The 20,937-nt window shown below is 42.0% G+C and overlaps 1 protein-coding gene across 1 annotated transcript in view; it reads right to left on the reverse strand.

Moving 5' to 3' along the window:
• Positions 1-472: 472 nt before the first annotated feature.
• Positions 473-20,937, reverse strand: part of PBRM1 (polybromo 1) — a 90,568-nt gene continuing 70,103 nt past the window's right edge. The window contains 10 exon segments of the mRNA XM_040408786.1: positions 473-1,150; positions 2,701-2,917; positions 4,394-4,464; positions 9,457-9,615; positions 12,210-12,380; positions 13,533-13,734; positions 14,141-14,344; positions 17,481-17,691; positions 19,308-19,491; positions 19,676-19,833. Of these exon segments, the coding sequence (XP_040264720.1) occupies positions 978-1,150; positions 2,701-2,917; positions 4,394-4,464; positions 9,457-9,615; positions 12,210-12,380; positions 13,533-13,734; positions 14,141-14,344; positions 17,481-17,691; positions 19,308-19,491; positions 19,676-19,833 (1,750 nt within the window). The 3' untranslated portion in view covers positions 473-977.

The raw sequence follows: 20,937 nt of genomic DNA on the forward strand, positions 1-20,937 counted from the left end.
TCCTTAAAAAGTGGGTTTTGGAAATTTTCAGAAAAATTTCAAGATTTGCTTCTAAACTTCTAAGCCTTGTAACATCCAAAAGAAGAAGATGTCATTTGCAAAATAATCCAAACATTAGGAAGACATATGGGAAATGTAAAGTAATAACTATTTTATGAGGTATCACTATCTGTTTTAAAAGCAGAGAAATTGAAATTTTGGTAAATTTGATATGTTTTTATAAATAGTATGTGACCAGAAAATAGTCTCAGAATGGCCTGGATAAGTAAAAGTGTTTTAAAGTTATCACCACATAAAGTGACACATGTCAGATTTCCAAAAAATGTCCTGGTGCTTAAGATGAAAAATGGCATGGTCCTTAAGGGGTTAATGGCGCTTTCAAATAAATAATAACAATGGATGCCTCAGACAGATGCCAAACAGTGGGATCCATCACCATAGAGTTCCATTGTAAAAAACAAAACACTGGTTTACAGTACTCTAGATAAATATTTTCTTTAATTTTCAGATAAACCCTTTAATATGGATAAAAGGGACGTATTCAAAATATAATGCATGTGCAGCCCTTGAATGATGGTGGTGTAATAAGCCTGGCAAGGATAAAAGTACATAAATGCAGTAAGACCATAGGCCAGTGTAGTGACAAAAACATTTAATTTAAAATAATGGCAGTGTGTGGTACAGCTGAACCCACAATTACAATAAAAAACTATGCACCCAACACACCAGCCATGAGCATCGTGGACACTGAACCCCAGAAACACAACCGAAAACATGTAAAAACTTTGTATTTGACAACTTAATACATAACGAAAAAAAGCAATGCAATCAAAATAAGATCATTAAAAATGTCCTCATATCAAAATGGTCTTACAATGTACAGAAATGCAATAAAAAATATTGGCCTCCAGTCACTAAAAACATCAATTGATCCACAAAAAGTATCTTGGTATGAAAGGGAAAACAGTAGTGAGAGGTTAGACGTTTTCAATGTTGTACGCCTGGCGGATGTTTAGGGTGTCTCTAAGCATGAGATCTCGCAGGCGCCACAAGGCGTTGGCCATGGTTGTGTGGGCCCCTTTGCTCTTCAACCAGTGGGAAGGAAGTCGGCTCTCCTGTTCTTTGGATAAGTGGATATCTCGTCTCCGAGCTGAAATGAGAAATGAGAGATAATAAGAATCAAGTTTGGGGGGCAGCAGATCGCTTTAATGTGGTACCAAGAAAAAAAAAAACTGTGCCTTTACATATTTTATATAGAGACGATAGGGGAAAAACTTTGATTCTTTTTCCCCTTTGTAATTTAACATAATAAGTTTAACCAGATCACCAGTACCACTCCTGAGAACACAAGGTCATGTTTTTCAAACGTGTACAGAAAACTTTATATCGGAGGCGTAGGAGCAGTTACAGGCTGGGCTAAGAAGACAAAAAATAGTGTCAAGTAAATTAGTGCGGATACTATACCACGTACACATTAGGTTTGTCCAAGATGTCCATATAAAATGCATCCATGTCGCTGAAAGTAATCTCTGATGGTGCAGGTGCATTGGGGAGCTGTTTTTTTTTTATTTCACAGGCTTTATTTTTTATTTAATTTTTTATAATTTGTAAATATACACACACATATATATATTTTACTTTTTGCTTTTTTTTAAATATTTTTGGGCAGAAACTGGGATAAGACGATATGTGTTATCACTGCTAACAGTGATCCCACCATGTTCCTCTCCCACATAAGACTGCTGGAAACTATGGAAGCTTCCTGCATTTTGGATCTCACTGCAGAAAATATCACTCAATTTGAGCACTGTGTGTTTAGTGTATTTTGTGACAAGAAACAAGAAACAAAGCTGTGATCTTCTTTGGTCTGGAATCTCTTTTCAATGTCCATATTCAAAATGAAATAAAAAGTAAAGTAACTCCTCTTACAAATTTCCTATTGTCTTTTTTTTCTACAACCCCTATGCGGTCCTAAAGCATCTCTATGGTCAAGGACTATGAACAAATTAATCCTGAAACTCCCCTGGCACTGAGTGCAGCACATAAGGCTACTTTCACACTCGCGTTTTGGCTTTCCGTTTGTGAGATCCGTCATGGGCTCTCACAAGCGGTCCAATGCATTCTAAATGGAAAAGGAACCGCTCAGAATGCATCAGTTTGCCTCCGATCAGTCTCCATTCTGCTCTGGAGGCGGACACCAAAACACTGCCTGCAGCGTTTTGCTGTCCGCTTGACTAAACTGAGCCAAACGGATCCGTCCTGGCACACAATGTAAGTCAATGGGGACGGATCCGTTTTCTCTGACACAATAGAAACTGATTCGTCCCTATTGACTTTCAATGGGGTTCATGACGGATCCGTCTTCGCTATGTTACAGATAATACAAACGGATCTGTTCATGACGGATGCATGCGGTTGTATTATTGTAACGGATCCGTTTTTGCAGATCCATGACGGATCCGCCCAAAACGCGAGTGTGAAAGTAGCCTAAGAGGTTAATTGCCAGCACTGGCACTTTCGTCACAACCCAGCCACCACAGTGGATTTTACTGGTACACTAGCATTACCTGCGATATTGTGATGATGGAAATGTATGCTAAGTACCGATAGCCACTTAGGACATGTATCTTTGTCATGGGTGAGGAAGGGGTTAAAGAAGTGACCCATTTGAACATAGCGGATCTTGGTTTCGACTCTCACCTGACAATGTCTGGTCCCATTTGCTGATGCAATTAGATTCTGCTGTTAAGCCTTCAATATATTTCAAGTACGCTTCAGAATGGAGTAACCTTTGAGTCCTTGGAGGGGGTGCAACAAATATTGGGGTTGATGGCTGCTGCATGACAGGCTGATTAGCTTGAGTCTGACCTGGATAAGGCGGCGGTGCCTGCTGCCCGGGTTGGACTAGAAGACCAATCTAGAAATTAAGCAGGAAGATGACTGAGATTAACATTATTTGAAGAGCTTTTGGATATCTAACAACATACATGTTCAGACTGTGCTGCGGTGTGCGGTAAAACCACGTGTCAAATGGTTCCCTCGAACGCAGACCTCCAGGTCCAGGATTGTTGCTATAAGGGGTAACTGGTTACTTACTTCCATATAATGTATAGACTGATGTATGTACATTAGCTGGTCTACGTGCACAATGTTAACATGATAAGGTAATTGTACGTCGGTTCTGCTCTGCTATGGGTACAGAACGACGGCATGATGGATGCCAATGGCATCAACAATAATGGGGTCTTTTGAGTTTATGTCAGGGAGTCTGGCATTTTTGTGACAAAGTAGTGATGCAGCATGATATTTTGTCCAGCTTTTTATTGGGATCTATAAAGGAGGATCCGAAAGAAACCTCCAATGCAGATGAGAAAAAAAACCTCAATACCAACTGGTCTCATTGTTGCAATGGTGGGAGACCATTTTTTGTCATTTTCATTTATCTCTGAAGCAAACAGAAAATATGTTGGAAATTGTATTAGACGTTGTAATGTGTGGTCTCTGGTGTATGGTTTCTGTCTTCTCTGACTGTGCTTTGTACATTATCAGGGCACTATAGTACTTAAAGGGGTTGTGTCTTCTCAGGCAATGGTGGCCTATCGCTAATATATAACATCAATGTCATAGACATAGAAGCGTGTCCCAGAGACAGGACCCATCTCCAGAACAGGGCCCCCAAGGCGAAGAAGAGCGCACGACACATGCGGGGCATGTCCTCCATTCACTTCTACTGGAGTTACGAAAATAGCCAAGCGAGAGCGCTCCTGCTATTTTCGGAACACCCATAGCGGTGGATGGAGAGCGCACCGCACATGCATGGCCACCTCTCCATTCACCTCTATGGGACTGTCAGAAATAGCTGAGCCAACGCTGGGCTATTTTGGGAATTTCTATATCAGTGAATGAAGAGTGGCCACGCTTGCGCTGTGCGCTCTACTTTGCTTTAGGGGGCCGATTCTGGAGATAGGAGCGGGTCACAGAGGTGGGACTGCACCTATGTAACCTAGTGATATGCCATCAATGTCTGAGAACGGAACACAGACTTCCAACTAATACTTTCAGCTAGGTTAATATGGGTATGCCACATGTAGTAGATGCAAAGTGTATCCGGCTGAAATCCAGAATTTCAGGGTGGAAATCCATGGGAGACATCCGCAACAATAAATTGACATCCTGCAGATTTATCTGCACTGCAGGTCGAGGTGTGTGGATACGGTCACAGAAAATATCTGCAGTGCGAATGAGATTTATTTTCATCCACTTCTCTGCTACTGTAAACGGCTAAAGATTTTTCACATGCAATTCTGCAGCATTTACTCTACGTTCGGCCATACCCTATAAGTGTTAAAAAAATATTCTCCCATTAATATATTATAAAACTGCCTGGACTTACCTGCTGATTGTAAGGGTTGTTTCCAGCTGCAGTTGTCCCTACCATAGAAGACACCCCTTGGGCCATGACCCCTGGAATGAATACATAGATATTTAACATTAATGTTAAAGAGTCACTGTACTTTCACATAATGTAAATTTCATTTAATAAAGAATGGTGTAACTAGCGAATTTCTAAATCACTTGATTTGAAAAACAATCTGCCTGCATCTACCTGAAAAAGCTGTAAAGTCATGGCCACTAGGAGTCTCACTTCCACCTAATTTGCAGGCAAGATCCGTCCCTGGTAACAGAGACACAGAAGAGGCTCACAGGAAATGGGGGCATGTCAGAGCTAGCTCCGATCCGGAGACTGATAAAAGAACTGCTTCTACAGAGCCTCCTGTCTGTCTGGAAGTGTGATTTATCCTTCCTTATCTGTTCTGTGAGACCGAAGCAAGGGAAAACATTTCACAGCAAAACAGTGCTGGCAGATGTCACAGAAGGAGGCCACCCCGCTTCTGAGTGAAATGCATCTAGCTGAAACAGGAAATAATATGGCTGAGGGAGACAATAGGGAAGCCCAAAAAAGACCTACATCTTAGTGATTGTACAAAGAAGCACGGCCATCATGCAAACTTTTTTTATTTTTTTTTAACTCAGGTACGCTTTAAACTTACTCAGTCCAACATAATCATGCTATACATAGCCCTAATTTAAAAAACAAAACTAAAAAAAACAGGCCTTAAATCTAAACCATCAAAACATTTCATAGTGGACCCAAAACCATTTCACTGTACTCTCTGTGCTTGTAATACAGGAACCGTCATAAGACAGGCTTCTCTTCTTTAAAGAGCAACAGCCACTTGTACTGGTGTTAAAGGGGTTGTCCGGGCTTTTACTATTGATGACCTATCCTCAGGATCAGATTGGTGGGGTCTGACACCTGGCACTCCCGCTGATCAGGAATATGAGGAGACAGCATGCGCGGTGCGCACGTGAAGTCTCCCTCCTCTCTTCCAGTCCGCTGCTGCTGTCTATGGTGAGCAAGAAGAGAGAGAGGACATATGCACCGCACGTGCCGTCTCCTCATACAGCTGATCAGCGGGGGTGCCAGGTGTCGGACCCCTGCCGATCTGATATTGAGCATGGGTCATCAATAGTAAAAGCCCGGACAACCCCTTTAAGCTGTAGATACAGCACTTACACTTTTCGTGGCCTATATGCAGGATAAAAAAAACGAAATTTTATATGTAATACAATGTTAGATAACCATTTTTTTTTACTTTAGGGTACGTCCACATAGGATGTAGAATGCAGTAGAAAAAGAATCAAGCAGATTTTGCTGCTGATTTTTACCGCAAAGGGCGAACTCTGCTGTGGAAATCTGCAGCATAAATGGACATTCTGCGGATTTAAAATCTGCGCCTCATGTCACTTTACTCTGTGTGCTTTCTTTGCAGCATGTGCATAGAATTTCTTAAAATCTCCTCCACACTGCTGGTGCTGTAAAACACTGCGGACTTGCCGCACACACCTGCAGAATTTTTACTCTTCGTGTAAAGGTGCCCTAAAGGTCCATCTCTATGTGCAATACACAGAGGTGAGATCTAATAGAAAAGCAGATACCGGTAAATAATGAACATCTAGAGGTCTTCACTGCTGCAACACAAAATGACTGAAGAGCTCAGATTGGATAATCCTGTATGTGCCCATGAAGCAGATCGTCTCATACAGACATCCACTGTCCAAATACATTTTCCAAAGCAGCTCTGTAAAATGAAAGATGGAATCTGATTGGTTCCTATGGGCATCTTAGCCAGTTTTCCTTTACTCCAGTTTTGATAAATCTCCCCTAAGGGTCTAGTATGAGGACACTTGGTCCAGCAGTATTATATTGTCCATTTCACGTGTACTGTATAAGATATGATGACATAGTTCAGCTGCATACCCCCAAATCTTGCGGTAACAGATTACTATTTTATTTATTTTCATTAAAATGCAGTCTATACTACCTAAATAAATAATCAGTTTTAGGGTACATTCACACGACTGTGCTATGTTTTGAGGTCCGCAAATTGCGGATCTGCAAAACAAGGATACCGGCTGTGTGCGTTCCGCATTTTGAGGAACGCACAGGGCCAGCGCTATATAGAAAATGCCTATTCCTGTCCGCGGACTAGATTAGGACATGCTCTATATTTTTGCAGGACTGCGGAACTAAACTACGGATGCGGACAGCACACTGTGTGCTGTCCACATCTGTTGCGGCCCTATTGAAATTAATAGCGCCAGACCCGTTCAGCAAAATTGCAGAACGGATGTAGACCCATTCATATGGTCATGTGAATGTAGGCTTACTGTATTTTCTGGACCAAATTATCAAGCACTCCAAGTTTTTTTTTATTTGACATATATTACTAGCTCACCACCAGTATTCTAGCAGTGCACTTTATTACAACCTGACTTGGTTACGTCCATACATTCATAATAATCATTATGGGGACCTGGTCATGTGACCTCAAGTCTGACACCTTACTCTAATGTGTAAACAGGAACTCAATCTCTCCCTGTGGGTGACTTCCTGTGAACTACAGGATGACATCATCACCAATCAGATCCCTCCTGGCAGCTCTCAGGCCCCTCCCCACCCTCCATTTTCCTCTGTATATCCCTGTATTCTGCTGGAGATATAATGTCTCCCCCATATAAAGGACCAGGAGTTCAGATATATAGTAGGTAAGTCTATACAGTGATTAGCTGCAGTTACATAATCTTCTTGACTCACACTGCCTGTCTGTACTATCTGTGTGTGCTGACTCTCCAGTGTAGTTCTATGGGCTGTAGCTTCACACTGGTCTCCCTGCCTCCTGCATGTAAGAGCTGACAAGGTAAAGAGAGAGGACAGGCAGACAGACTCAAGCTGGATCATATAGGAGAACATGGAGACCCTGCACAGCTGTGTCACTGATCTGTCATGGCTGCCCTCAGAGGACACAGAGTAGTGCAGTTTGGTACAAGTGTACACAAGGCATACACATATTTAAAGGGGGTTATCCAAGACTGCCCCCCTCCCCAACCCCACAATGCCCGTACCCGCTATACTGAGCATACTTCCCTGGTCCCTGACGTTGGTTTCCTTCCGGTTTGCTCCATGGCCTGTTGGGAAGGAAACCTGCATCTGCGACCAGGTAAGTATGGTCAGTATCGCAGGACTGGGTATTGTTGTGGGTGGTTTGGGGGTTTTGTTCAGTCCTTTAATTAATAATGGCCTATCCTGCACTATATAGGCAAAGAAAAAAAAAACAACAACAGAGTGCTTCTTTAATATATAGGTTTTAGAGTATGTGCACCTCTGTGGACATATTGGTATCGCACATATTATTATAATGACAGGGCTGCAGAATCTGGTGAGCACCCTGCACTTTTAACCCACAGAGAACCTGACTGAAGTCTCTTTATTTCAGACCCCAACCTTCATTTTAACGATTATTAGGGTTCAGGCAACTATATCCCCACAGATTACGTCTACTGCTATTAACACCGATCATGGCAGAAACAGCGTTTTATCGCTCTTGAGCTGCTTTCACAATCACGTCGGAAGCTCCATTCGGAGCCTCCATCACAGAAGGCAGCAAAAATAGCTGAGTGAAAAGTCCTGTATGCGAGACTTTTTTCTCCGCTAAAAGAAAAAAATAAATCTCCCGAACGGAAACCTAACAGATCATATTATAGTCAATGGGATCTGTTAGACTCCTTTCCGGTCAGTTATTTGCCGAATCAGGCACTTTCGTTATTTCCGTTCTTGTGCAGAAGAATGGAAATCGTAGCGATGATGTAAATGCAGCCTGATTTTACACTTTATATACTTCACCAACTAAGACATCAGGCACCTGCCACAGCATATCTGGCTACATAGGCGGAAGAGATGGGGCTACACTCATTACATTAGCTGCCAGCCATCTCATTCTAAGGGCACAGAGAAAGCCACATGGTAAGACTTATGGGATGCTTCCTGCATGTTTTATGGTAGGGGAAAATGTTGCAAGCGACCTGGTGACTACCACAAACATTCCAGCATGGTTGCGCTTTATGCAGTGATCACCATGTAGATAAAGCTTAAGTGATTACCTAGAAGCGGTTTCAAAATTTTCTGTTACTTGGTTAGTATAGTAGTTATTGTGCAGTATTAGTGGACTAATTTACTTGAATGGTATCCAGCGCTGCAGTAACCAGGCACGGCCACTACACAGTGAACGGCACTGTGGTGTTCCAGTGTACTGCAGCTCCCGCAACAGAGGTGCCAGGAACTGAACCCTAGACAACCCGATATTGAAGACCTATCCTAAGGAGAGGTCATCCACATTAACGGCCCGGAAAACCGTTTTAAACAGCGCATATATATTGTGGATAAATAACGGGATAAACAATACCAATGAGCCACATGTGGCATCAGCTATAGAGATCTAACAGCACCATTGAAGATGAAGAAAGTTTATAGTTGGGGAAATGCATTAACACACAAAAATTTTAATAAAAGGGCTTTGATCGAGATAATTAAAAATCTCGGACATGTCCCCAAATGCTGTAAAATAATAAACAATGTTAAACTTGTTTATTTTTTCACCGTTATTCTCTGCGCCGCGATTCGTGTTTTCCTGATGCTGCTTCTTAATGGACACGCAGGTGTATGGCATGTGACTGCTGCAGCCAATCATTGTCCTCAGTGGTAGCCAACTAGGGGGCTTGTCTGAGATTTTTAATTATCTCACACAATCCCTTTAAGGTGACCATACACCTCAAACAAATAGGTCTCCTATAGAAAGTGGCCTCCTCAGGGTTATCAGATTCTGACATCAAGTCTAACCGGCTAGGGCTCGGAATATTCCACGAGGAGAGATCCTTAGAAATGCACAAATTTACTAGGGAACCATTTTATAATTTTATACAAGGTAGATGAGAAGCAATAATGTTGTGCAGATGTGGATACGGAAATGCTAAGAAATGAGCCGTCATGATTCTGTATACACACAAGCATCCGAAGTGAGAGGTGGAATTGAGGCGATTGATTTATGACATTCTTACCCTGCAGCGGGATGCCCGGTAGGCCTGGTATACCTGGAGGAAGGAGGTGGTGAGGTGGTAACACCCCATGATGATGAGGCTGCATGCTGCCCATGCTAATAATGCCATCAACTGGGCCCTGCATGGGTGGCAGGCCAGGCGGATAGCCCCCTATCATGCCTTGAAGAACAAACGTGCATCAATAACATGCAATACAATGGATTAATACAAACATGCACTACCATGAAAAAAATGGCTTTAGTTTAGTGATATTAATGTTGTGAACAGATATAAATGAGTTAGCATTTTAACAAGGAATAAAACATGTCACGTTAATAACTACATAATGAGAGGATGGAAATTATTCAAATGTGTCAGCAATGTTTAGAACAGGTCCCCCACAGAGACTGATGGTTCTTCATAACTATATTGAGTGGGATGAAATGGTAAGATTAAAAGCAGAGTCTCCAAAGCACCACACAGACCATCAGTTCTACAGGGAGGTTCTCCATCTATAATATTTCACCTTTGAGAGATTCAGTTTTGTGGTCAAAATGAAAATAAAAGCCATTTATACCAAGCCACTGCTATCCAGACGGCCTCCCCTACCAGCAATACATGAAGAGCGTGAAGCTACGGACCATTTGTAGATGTATCTTCAATTAAATACCCATTAAAAAACCCACACACCAGCAAGAAATATTACACTCAGTATAAATTACCCTTGATGGGGATTTCTATCCACTATTAGAAATAAGGACACAGATATCATGGCTAGTCATACCGGCCTAATGAACCATCAGGATATGTAGCGATTGAAATATTGGTGCAATTTAGTGTCCACAGTATTGCGATTGTCCATATGGCCTCCTTTCTATAACATTATGCACTTGTATCCAGGGATTATGACCACCCTGCAATCCAGCAGTGGTGGTCCCGCTTGCACACTGTAGGAAAAAGGGTGGGCCTCTCTGGTGGCCAGGACCATGGGAGAGCGCATAGGCACACATGTGCAGCTGCTTCCGTCCCAGCCACCTCGTATCTGTGCTGCAGCAGTGGTCATAACCTCTAGACCTGAGCAGTGTACAATGAAATGAAAAAATAAATCAAGCCAGCAAAGAAGGCAATATGGACAATCACAATACATTAGTTAGGGTGGGTTCACACTAGCGTTAGGGATTGCGTTATGGTTTCCCGTTATAACAGGGTTATAACGGAATCCATAAGACAGAAGGGCGGATCCGTTTTGCAGCCCATAGACTTGCATTATGATGGAATGCAAAACGGACGCCTTTAAAAGGCATTCCGTTTGTCCGTCCTAATAGAAGTCTATGGGAATCAAAACGGATCCGTCTGGTTCCCGTTATGCAAGACGGAAAACAAAGTCCTGTCGACAGGACTTTGTTTTCCGTCTTGCATAACGAGACCCAGACGGATCCGTTATGTTTTCCCATAGACTTCTATTAGGACGGAGCAAAACGGAATGCCTCTTAAAGGCTTCCGTTTTGCATTCCATCCTATGGATTCCGTTATGTTCCGTTATAACCCTGTTATAACGTAAAAGCCATAACGGACTCCATAACCCTAGTGTGAACCCACCCTAAGTGCCTTGTATTAACTTTCCCTACATTTGCTATAGTCCTTTAACCAGACTCATTTGGTTCACTTGAACTGTGGAAGATCCCATGGTATGTGTCTGTGTGAAGTATCCTACTGTACTTTTAACCCTGTAAGACTCAACCCCCCCCAAAAAAAAAGTGGGATGGGGTGGGGGTCAGTGCGTCTTATGGGGCAAATACTAATGAGCACTTCCATTGTGGAAGTGCTCATTAGTACAGGAGGACCGGCAAACGGTGAATGCAGCGCTCCCTGTGGGGGCTCTGTACTCACCGCTTCCTGGTCTTCTCCTGCATGCTCCTCACGCGGTGCTGTGACCTCAGCACAGTGCAGCAGGAAGACCAGGAAGAGCGCTAGATCGCAGGGGTGAGCTGATTTATTTATCTGAGGTCTGATTCGCATGCAGGGATTATTAACATGGAGGTCTGATCAGACCCAGTCAGGGTTTTTGATGCAGTTTTTGAAGCCAAAACCAGGAGTGGATTCCAACAGACAAGTAAAATAGTATCTGTGCTTATACTTTTGCGAGGCATAAAAAGCCTGAATCTGTGGTAGCACCCTTACACAATTTCATTTGTCAATCTTTCAGCAAAGTGAATCATAGGACAGCAGTAGCCACTGTCTATACATCAGTTAACAATGCAACATATCAGCAAAGATGTTCAAGGCTTAAAGGGGTTTTCAAAGATATTTTACTGGTGACCTATCCTTTGGATGCGTTATTAGTATCAGACTGGTGGGGGTCCAACACCCGGGACCCTCACTCTTTCAGCTGTTTGAGAAGGCAGCGCCACAGACTTCTCGCAGCTTTTCCTAGGCCATGTGATGGCACATTCATTGGTTACATGGCCTAGGCGCAGCTCAGTCCCACTGAAATGAATGCGGCTGAGCTGTGATACCAAGCACGGCCGCTATCGAATAGAATGTGCTGCGCTTGGTGAGGCCGAGAGAAAGCCGCAGGGTCAGAGAATAGGTCATCAGTAAAAATATCTTGGAAAAGTATTTTAACTCCATCAGTTCACTGGGTAATAACACCACCAATATTTTGGCAACACATTAATAATATCAAGTTTCTAATTAAATATGGGCATACAGTGCAAATCATGTATTTCTGCCACTGCAGGACTGGAACGTGCACACGTTCATGCATAGTCTACCTGAGGCCGGTGTCATCTGCTGGTTAAGCATTCCCATCGGTGTTGGTGGAGGTACAACTCCCATTAGAGCTCCCACAGGAGTGCCAGCTCTGGGAGAAGAGTTCTGCTGCTGCTGTTGCTGCTGTGCTGCTCGCTCCCTTTCTTGCTGCTCTGCTACTTTGGCAGCACGTTCTGTAAAAAACAAATATATAATCAATGACGTCTTTAGTGTGAAGTAAAAATTCAGCTGCTGTATTTGTATTCACAATAAGGGAGACTACAGTCCTTTCATTGTGTTTATTGGCGGTGGTCCCAGATGACAAACCCACATGCACAAGCAGGATGGGCCATCAATACTTTAATGGTCACTGACTTTTCAACAAAGTACAAGTGAAGATAAAAATAAAAAAAACTTTAGAATATATCTTATCAGAGAAAAATGCCTCAGTTTCCACTTATCAGGCACTTCACTCTCAATTCTCAGCTAAACCTGTCTTGCGATACAAAGATGGACTATTAGCTCAATGAAGGATCAGATTACAGAGGCCCTATTGCTCTGGGTGGGCGGGGTAAGCAGGACTCGTTGGTTTACTCTATGTCCTTGCAGCATTTAAACTAATTACACAGAAAACAATATATCACAGAGCTCAGCCCTCTCCATCATATGTTACCTGCAGACAGGGGGGTATAAAGGACCCGAGAGATCCAGCACTCATCAGATCCACTGTGCAGATGACGAGACACTGAACCAACTCGGCGCTGGGGCAATGGATCTTATGCTGCTTCCTAAGCTTAGGAATCGGCATCTGATTCACCGCGCAAGCACCAAGTCATGGGCCTCGGCGCTGCTGCGAGATCACAGGGCTAGATGAGATGTCCAGCCCTGTCACTCAAAGGGGAGGGGGAAGTACAGAGCGTAGAGGGGGCCTTGCGCTAGTGCCAGAGCTTTGAGCGCTATGTCCAGCCCCCCTGGTGCTCCGACTAGGTAATTTGCATAAAATATAAAAGTTAATATCTCAGCCATTATTAAGCCTTTATAGAAACCGTTTACTCAGCACGATGAACCCTACCAGGCAATATGCCTGGTTTAATAGGGCTGATCATGCTTACAGAGGCTCTTTAAGTATAATAGAGAACTACATATAGAGCAGTTCCCTAATGTATGAGTTTGTATACTTATGAACGGACATTCTATATTTCGATATAGATATAGTTGATTATAGATAAGGTGTCTGTATAATATGAGAGATATTGCTCCTTTTCCTGCCTCCTTACGTTGACGGTCATACTATATGGACAGAGATTCTGAAGCGAGGTCATACTGCAGTCAGCTCCGTATTTTACCTTCATAATCTGCTTTTTTTGTTGCCTCCAGGTTCCGCCACTCTGTTCCTACCAATCTGCTGAGTTCACCAAAGGAGTAGTCGGGATGTTGAGCTTTTATAATTGCCCTCATTTCGCTACTGAAGAGGATGTAACCGCTCATGTTAATCTTCCTCTTGCCTCCTTCTTTCTTAGTGCTGTTCTTGCCAGACTTAGGTGTTGACTAGAATGGAGAAAACGTTAGATATTTCTTTCAGATGTTCAAAAAGTAACACTGCTCTTAAAAAAAAAAAAAAAAGGGATCATTTAGAATTACTGAAACCCAGTGAAAAAGCCTTTTTTTTTTTTTTCCGGTGGCTGTTGCTGACACCAGGCAGTCTTATGCTATCTGTGGTTAGAGAGTGGACAGTTTTGGTATGGTTCTATGTTAGATGAGATCTAGGAAATGGAGACACATAAGGAAAAAAAAAAAAAACAAGCTAGGAAGACATTCAGCAGATACGCAAGCACAGCCACGACAAAGCAGCAATACCACGCAATCTGCCCTCCCGCCCCAGAGAGAAGAGATTACTATCCATCTAAATACTGGAAAAAGAACAGTGGGCCTGACCTCGGCTCTGAGAATTTACCTTTACGATGTCTAACACCTGTTTGGGTAATTTGCTGTCCACTGTCTCCCCTGGTTCGCCATCTTTCGTTTGTCTGTCACTGGGTGTCTCAGTGGGTTCTGCCTCTGTTAGGTTTTCCCCTTGCGTCAATGAGGAAGGGGAGGGCAGCCTGACCGCTGGCGTCAGGTCGTCGGTGCATCGGGGGGAGCTTGGTTGAGCGGCGCCCTGATTTAGTGTTTTAAAACACCAATTGCAAAGGATTAACAAAAAAAAAAAATTCTGCATTTGTAAGAAAGAAACTTCTTTGTTCAGACAGGGAATAGCATGAGCTATGAGACAACATATATGTATACGTGGTATTGCTGCTTTTCTTTATTTTGTCCAAGCGGCAAAGCCTCTGCAAACCAAGACCCTGCAACAGACATGGCACCCCATCTAATGCCATAAGATGAGCAGAAAGCACCCTGCTAATGACCGCACATCACACAGAAAATGGAAAAGCATCATCAGTTCACCAGCATCGTATAAAGAGCGACCATCTGCCTGGTTTATTTTTTTTTTTTTATACTTAAAATCCACAGAAATCAAATAATGGATTTTTCCAGTTGTGTTAATAATAAAATAAATCACAGCTCACAACTTCTTCAGAGACACTTGGGTACTTTAAAGGCTATGGACACCTTAGGGGCTATTTTTTTTATTGCATTTTGCTCATTTTTGACTAAAATAAATTTTTTCAATTAGTCTTTATTAAAAATTTTCAACAGTTTTTGTGATACAGGGGTTAGTAATCAGTCTGTTTGCAGACTGTCACTCCTGGATTCCGTCAGCTGAAGGCTCATGTGTAGCCGCAGTTCTGATCTCCTGACCTCATAAACACTCAAGTAAGCCATCAGTTTAGTAAGACTTTAGCTATGAGCGTTTATGAGGTCAGGAGATTAGAGATAAGGCTTCACATGAGCCGTCAGCTGATGGAACTCAGGAGACACAGTCTGCATATAGACTGATAATGCACCGGAGCCAGAACTACACAGCTCCATCCACTGGTGAATGGAACTGGTTACTGTAGCGCTGCTCACAATGAAGTGAATGGGAGGGGGGCTGCAGTTACCTGCTACATCCACAAAACGGACAGAGCTAGGAAACAGCTGATCGGTGGGGTGTTGGGACTCCACTGTTCAGATAGTGATGGCCTATCCTGAGGACAGGCCATTACTTGTAAAATGCTGGACAACATGCATTTGGTCTGTTATATGCATTTTCATTATGGCACCAAACATTTTTAGGGTTGAGCTGCCGAGGGAATAAAAAAATAAAAATAAAAATAATATTTTATTATTATTATTAATAATTATATATATATATATATATATATATAATATAATATAATATAAATATATATAATATAAATATATCTCGGTATATATATATTTCCCAACTTCTTCAGCCCGCTTCTTAAAACTTTTTTCACTGTCCCAGTTTCCCTTTCTCTTCTTCACTCCTGCCCCACGAAACTTTGTCCCAAAGGTTAGCCCTGAAGGCATATTTTCCAAGCATTAGCATTCTGCCTAATTGTTGCAGTTGCTTTTATATTATTTCTAAACATGTTAGGCTACTTTCACACTTGCGTTTGGTGAGGATCAGTCATGGATCTGCACAGACGGATCCGTTCAGATAATACAAACGTCTGCATCCGTTCAGAACGGATCAGTTTGTATTATCTTTAACATAGCCAAGATGGATCCATCTTGAACGCCATTGAAAGTCAATGGAGGACTGATCAGTTTTCTATTGTGTCATAGAAAATGGATCCGTCCCCATTGACTTACATTGTGTGTCAGAACGGATCCGTTTGGCTACGTTTCGTCAAACGGACACCAAAACGCTGCAAACAGTGTTTTGGTCTCAGCCTCCAGAGCGGAATGGAGACGGAACGGAGGCAAACTGAGGCATTCTGAGCGGATCCTTTTCCATTCAGAATGCATTAGGGCAAAACTGATCTGTTTTGGACCGCTTGTGAGAGCCCTGAACGGATCTCACAACCGGAAAGCCAAAATGCCAGTGTGAAAGTAGACTTATATTTTGTTTGACTTTCAGTTTAGGCATGTGCCCATGTGTAATTAAAGGGGGTTCCCAGTAACAAAATATTGATGACCTATCCGGATATCCTGATTGTTAAGTACCATCAATATCAAATCAGTCTGGGTCCAACTCCCGGCACCTCCGCCGATTAGCTGTTTGAAGAGACCGTGGCCTCTTCCTAGGCCAGAGACCTGGTTACATGGCCTAGGTACAGTTCTGTCCCATTTAAGTGAATTGTCCTGTGCTGCAACACCAAGCACATCCGGAATACGATGTACGGCGCTGTGCTTGGTATGCTCTGAGAAAGCCGTAGCATCTGGGCCCTTTTAAACAACTGATCGGCAGGGATGCAGAATGTCAGACCTGTAGGTAAGTCGGCAATATTGTACTCCCATAAAACCTCTTTAATATTGACAGTTTTCTTTCATGTTTGAATTTAAATATGGTTGAACCCCAAATCTTGTTAGTGGATACTATTGTGGGCCTATATTGACATAAGAAAAGCAAGTTATTAGAAATGTGGTAACACCTGTAAGTACCCATTACATTCACCCAAATGAAACAGGTTCCTATAACAGCAGGCACATCATACTGACGGAACCATATGTAATCTTTTTAAAGGGCTCTGCTTAAGATGTAGCCCAGTAAACTTTAATAAATAAGAATTATGTTTTCGAATACATTGCTTTTCTCTCATCCTGATTTTCTTAAGTGCTGCAGTATTATAAACCTTATGCTTGCTCTGGAGTTGCCATGGTAGCGTTACCAGACTCTCACGTGACAACAGGTGTATGCACAAAACAGTTACTATGTTGATGCAACCGTGGCAACCTTAGAGCAACCACAATACATACATTACTGCAGAAGTCAGATCAGAAGAAGGGTATAATGGTCATTATTTCCAACATAGAGACAAACAGAATCCCCTTAAAAAATAAAAAATTGTGAAGCTTAAAAAAAAAAAAAAAATTCTGGTCATACACTTTGTCCATTTTCAGTGTGAGTACGACAGACAAATACAATAAAAACGTTACCTGCACAATGAGTAAACAGGGGGGACAAAACATAGAACCATATCACTTCCAATATCTAATGTTAAGTCCACTTTATGGCCCTGGGGGATAAACATATGTTAAACCTGGTCTGAAGTTCTGGCTGTATGGCATCTGGACAGAGGTGCAAGCCTGATGAGGGCTACATGTACTTCACAACATAAACCCATCAATACTGCTTAGGAACAAGTTGATTTGTACATTCCCCTTTGCTTTCTTTCCTTTACCTGTTGGGGAGTGTATTGCAAGAGCTCTAATTCACTAGTCATGGGCGTTTGGAGCTGTGGGAGGGATGGGGCCTCCAACATCTCTCCATCATCATCTCCCATATCTTCAATATCGTCATCACCGCCCTCCAACTCTGCAAATTTCGCCTCCAAATCTTGGATCTTCTTTTCCAAAAGTGGAGACGGCTCTTTTTGAGGGACAATGGGTTTCCTAATGAAAAAAACAAAACAAAAAAACTAATATGAACTTGCCATAATCATTTCTATTTTTTACCTCATTATTAAATGTTTCCTAAAGTAGATAGACATCACATATCACTTGCCCATACATGGTCCACCGGATAAACACAATATTAAACTCCTATTTTCTCGTGTGCCAGTGCTTACAATCACTTGTCAGGAAGATCTATGGACAACAAATATTTCTTCTACAAACACCAGATCTTGCTGCACCAGTGCTGGTCTTCCATAGCAATGTGCAATGATAGGAAGACTCCTCAATTAACGACTAGTGTCAAGGGTATATCAATAGCTATTTAGCCCGTTTTACTATTATGACATCACACTATCCAAGCTTGGAGATAAACTTTAAGGGAGACCTATTGTCTAAATTTCTCTGCTGATGTTGATCACTCACAATTAAAGGCCCAAGGGTTGAGGAGGCACTGCTGCTAGGCTAGCTCAGGTGAATATAACTATACTTTCACTTATGCTGGTCTTACACATTAGAAGTATGTTGGCCAAACCGCCAACTGCTGCAGAACTGGCCGACTATCTAATTGTGTACTGTCGGAAGGGCCTCCTGACTTTGCCCATAAAATAATTTGCATCCTTCAACCAATATCCCAAAGCAGTGCCATCAGTAGAATATGCACCAGATTGTTCTTCATCTACAGGACCAGCATGATTCCAGATGTTCATTTTGTAATATCTTAATCTAATCAGGTCATCTATCCAGTTCTTTCCTCATTTCATCTTAAACATAAAATGAACGGGGTTTTCACAAAAATAACATTTATAACTTACTCAAAAGCATAGGTGATAAAGGTCTGACCACTGGGGTCCTCACTAATCACTAGAACAGGGTACAAAGTGGTTCCGGCTCAATGGGGTTCTTGACCGTCTTCAGTGCACCTCTGGTCTCAGCATGTAAACTCATGCACCACTGCAGCCAATGACTGGCCTCAGTGGTGACATGCTCCCACGCAGCATGTCAAAGATGGGTCACGTGCCACTTGGTGGACATCACCACTGAGGCCAGTTATTGGCTGCAGAGGCACACGTGACATCGTCCACACAAAACGTTCATATGTGGGGACAGTAAGTGTAGTGAAGACAACCCAGGTCCCACAGACCCAGAACTAAGCAGCAGGGAGTAGGCAAGTATACTCCTCTTCACAGGTCCTGCTAGGTGGGGTGTGGGGAAGAATAAAAAACAAACAAACGAGGAAACCTCTTTAAAGGGTTGTCCAGTTTCCTATATTGATGACCTACCCTCAAGATAGTTCACAAAATATCAGATCGGCGGGAGTTGGCAAAAAAAGGCTAGATAAAGTTACTATTACTTGGGACATAGCCCAGTGATGGCCACATTTTTTAGTTTTTTATCCTTCTACATTTATGCCTCTAGCTGGAAAACTTTAGAGGAAATTATGTGAGCCAGAATAAGCAGAGTTTACAGTTACTAAGTGAATTTACATCTACCATTTTCACCTGAAATGTACTCATGCACACAACTTAGATACAGTCATGTAAAACTTGAAGAAGGAATGGGACCCCCCCCCAAAAATAAATAAATAAATATATATATATATAATTGTATTTTACCTAAAATAATAGATTTCATCATCCACAACTTTAGCAGACAGAGAAAACCTTTTTAACCCTTTAAACCTCTTCATTTGCTTGTCGCTCTCATTGTAGCGACTCTCACAAAGCAGTACATCATTTTCAGGGATTTCCGTTGGACGGCAAGACAGAAAATCTTTGAAGGATAAGACTCCACACTTTCCTAGGAAAAGATAAAAAACAGCAGATACTTTGTTCATGAAGACCTGGATACTCGTGCGTTAAAACTGATTAGCAATATAAATTTTTATATTATAATTTTTTGATCCTAAATCTTAAGTTCTAACAAAGAAACCCTAGTATAAGCACCGGTAATGTAAGCATAGAAATAAGGCGCGCGCACACACCTAAAATACAGGTCATGGGGCAGGTTTCTTCTAAATTACTCAAGAACACTTCCTTCTTGTAGAACATTTTGGTTGGCTCATGGATTGTTTCTTCGGGATGAATAAATATTGGGCCAAAGAAATAAGCTGCCCCATCTCGAAGCCACATTTTTTCGATTCTAAAAGGAAAAAAAAAAAAATTACAAAATTGAGCAATGTGATCTATTAGGTCAAGTTCAGATTTTGCAAAGTAGAACAATTAACTTGTTTCTTTCGTGTGTATACCTAAAAAGAGGGAATAGTAAAGAAATGTGATGATCCATGGACACTTTTGCTGCACACACCTGGGCTAACTCCATTGACTCTAATTAGATTACATATTTTAAGTTGTTAAAAGGGGTTGTCTGGGGGAACATTTTTTAAAGGCCAGAATGGGTTAAAAATGAAGAATAAGCCATACTCTCCTCACCCACTTCTGCTTATTAGACACTGTCCAGGCTCGCCATACAGAAAATATCCACTCAGCCACTATATTGTAAGGGTATTTTTAAGTACTGATTGGTTTTGTCCCCTTTAATTATGGCTCTTTTATATTACTTTTTGTATTCTGTATAATAAAGGTTTTCTTGTAATGTAGTGGGTTAGGCATAGTTAGTACCCATCCCCCATTGTGCTGATAAGACCACATTCCTAAGTGATCTCAGAGACATGCGTGATGCACACTGGAGGAGGGATTGATGGGAATAACTGTGGTCTGCACCATAAATTAGGTGGAACTCCACTTCAAACTTCATCCTAGATAGGATGTAAGTATTGATTTTCCCTATCTCTTGTACACCCTGGGGTGTCGGTCATGTGTTATAACGTGGTAGACAGCCATGTGTTATAACATGGCCGACTGGAGCCCTACCCCATATTGCAAATTTAGGCTAGTGATGTTTATTTACTTATTATACTGTATGTGATTTGTCGGTGTTATGTTATATTTAATCACACTTAGTAAATATATTTATTCACTCAACCTGCATAAGCTTATTCATTCTCAAATCTTTTGAATTCATGTTTCAGTCACCAATTCTTTGGCGTCAGCCAGTTATAGGCTGATCATGCATTCCCAGTGTGTCAGGCTGGGACAGTCAAGTAGAGAGCAGCAAGAAACCAGAGCAGAGTCTCAACAGCAGCATCGGGAGAAATCAGGGAGACGAGAAATGCTTATTTTTTGTATGTAACCCATTCTGGCCCTTTTATTTTTTTTAAACGTTAACGCACCAATGACAACCCCA

Source organism: Bufo bufo, chromosome 9 (genome assembly GCF_905171765.1).
Source record: "Bufo bufo chromosome 9, aBufBuf1.1, whole genome shotgun sequence".
Lineage (NCBI taxonomy): Eukaryota > Metazoa > Chordata > Amphibia > Anura > Bufonidae > Bufo > Bufo bufo.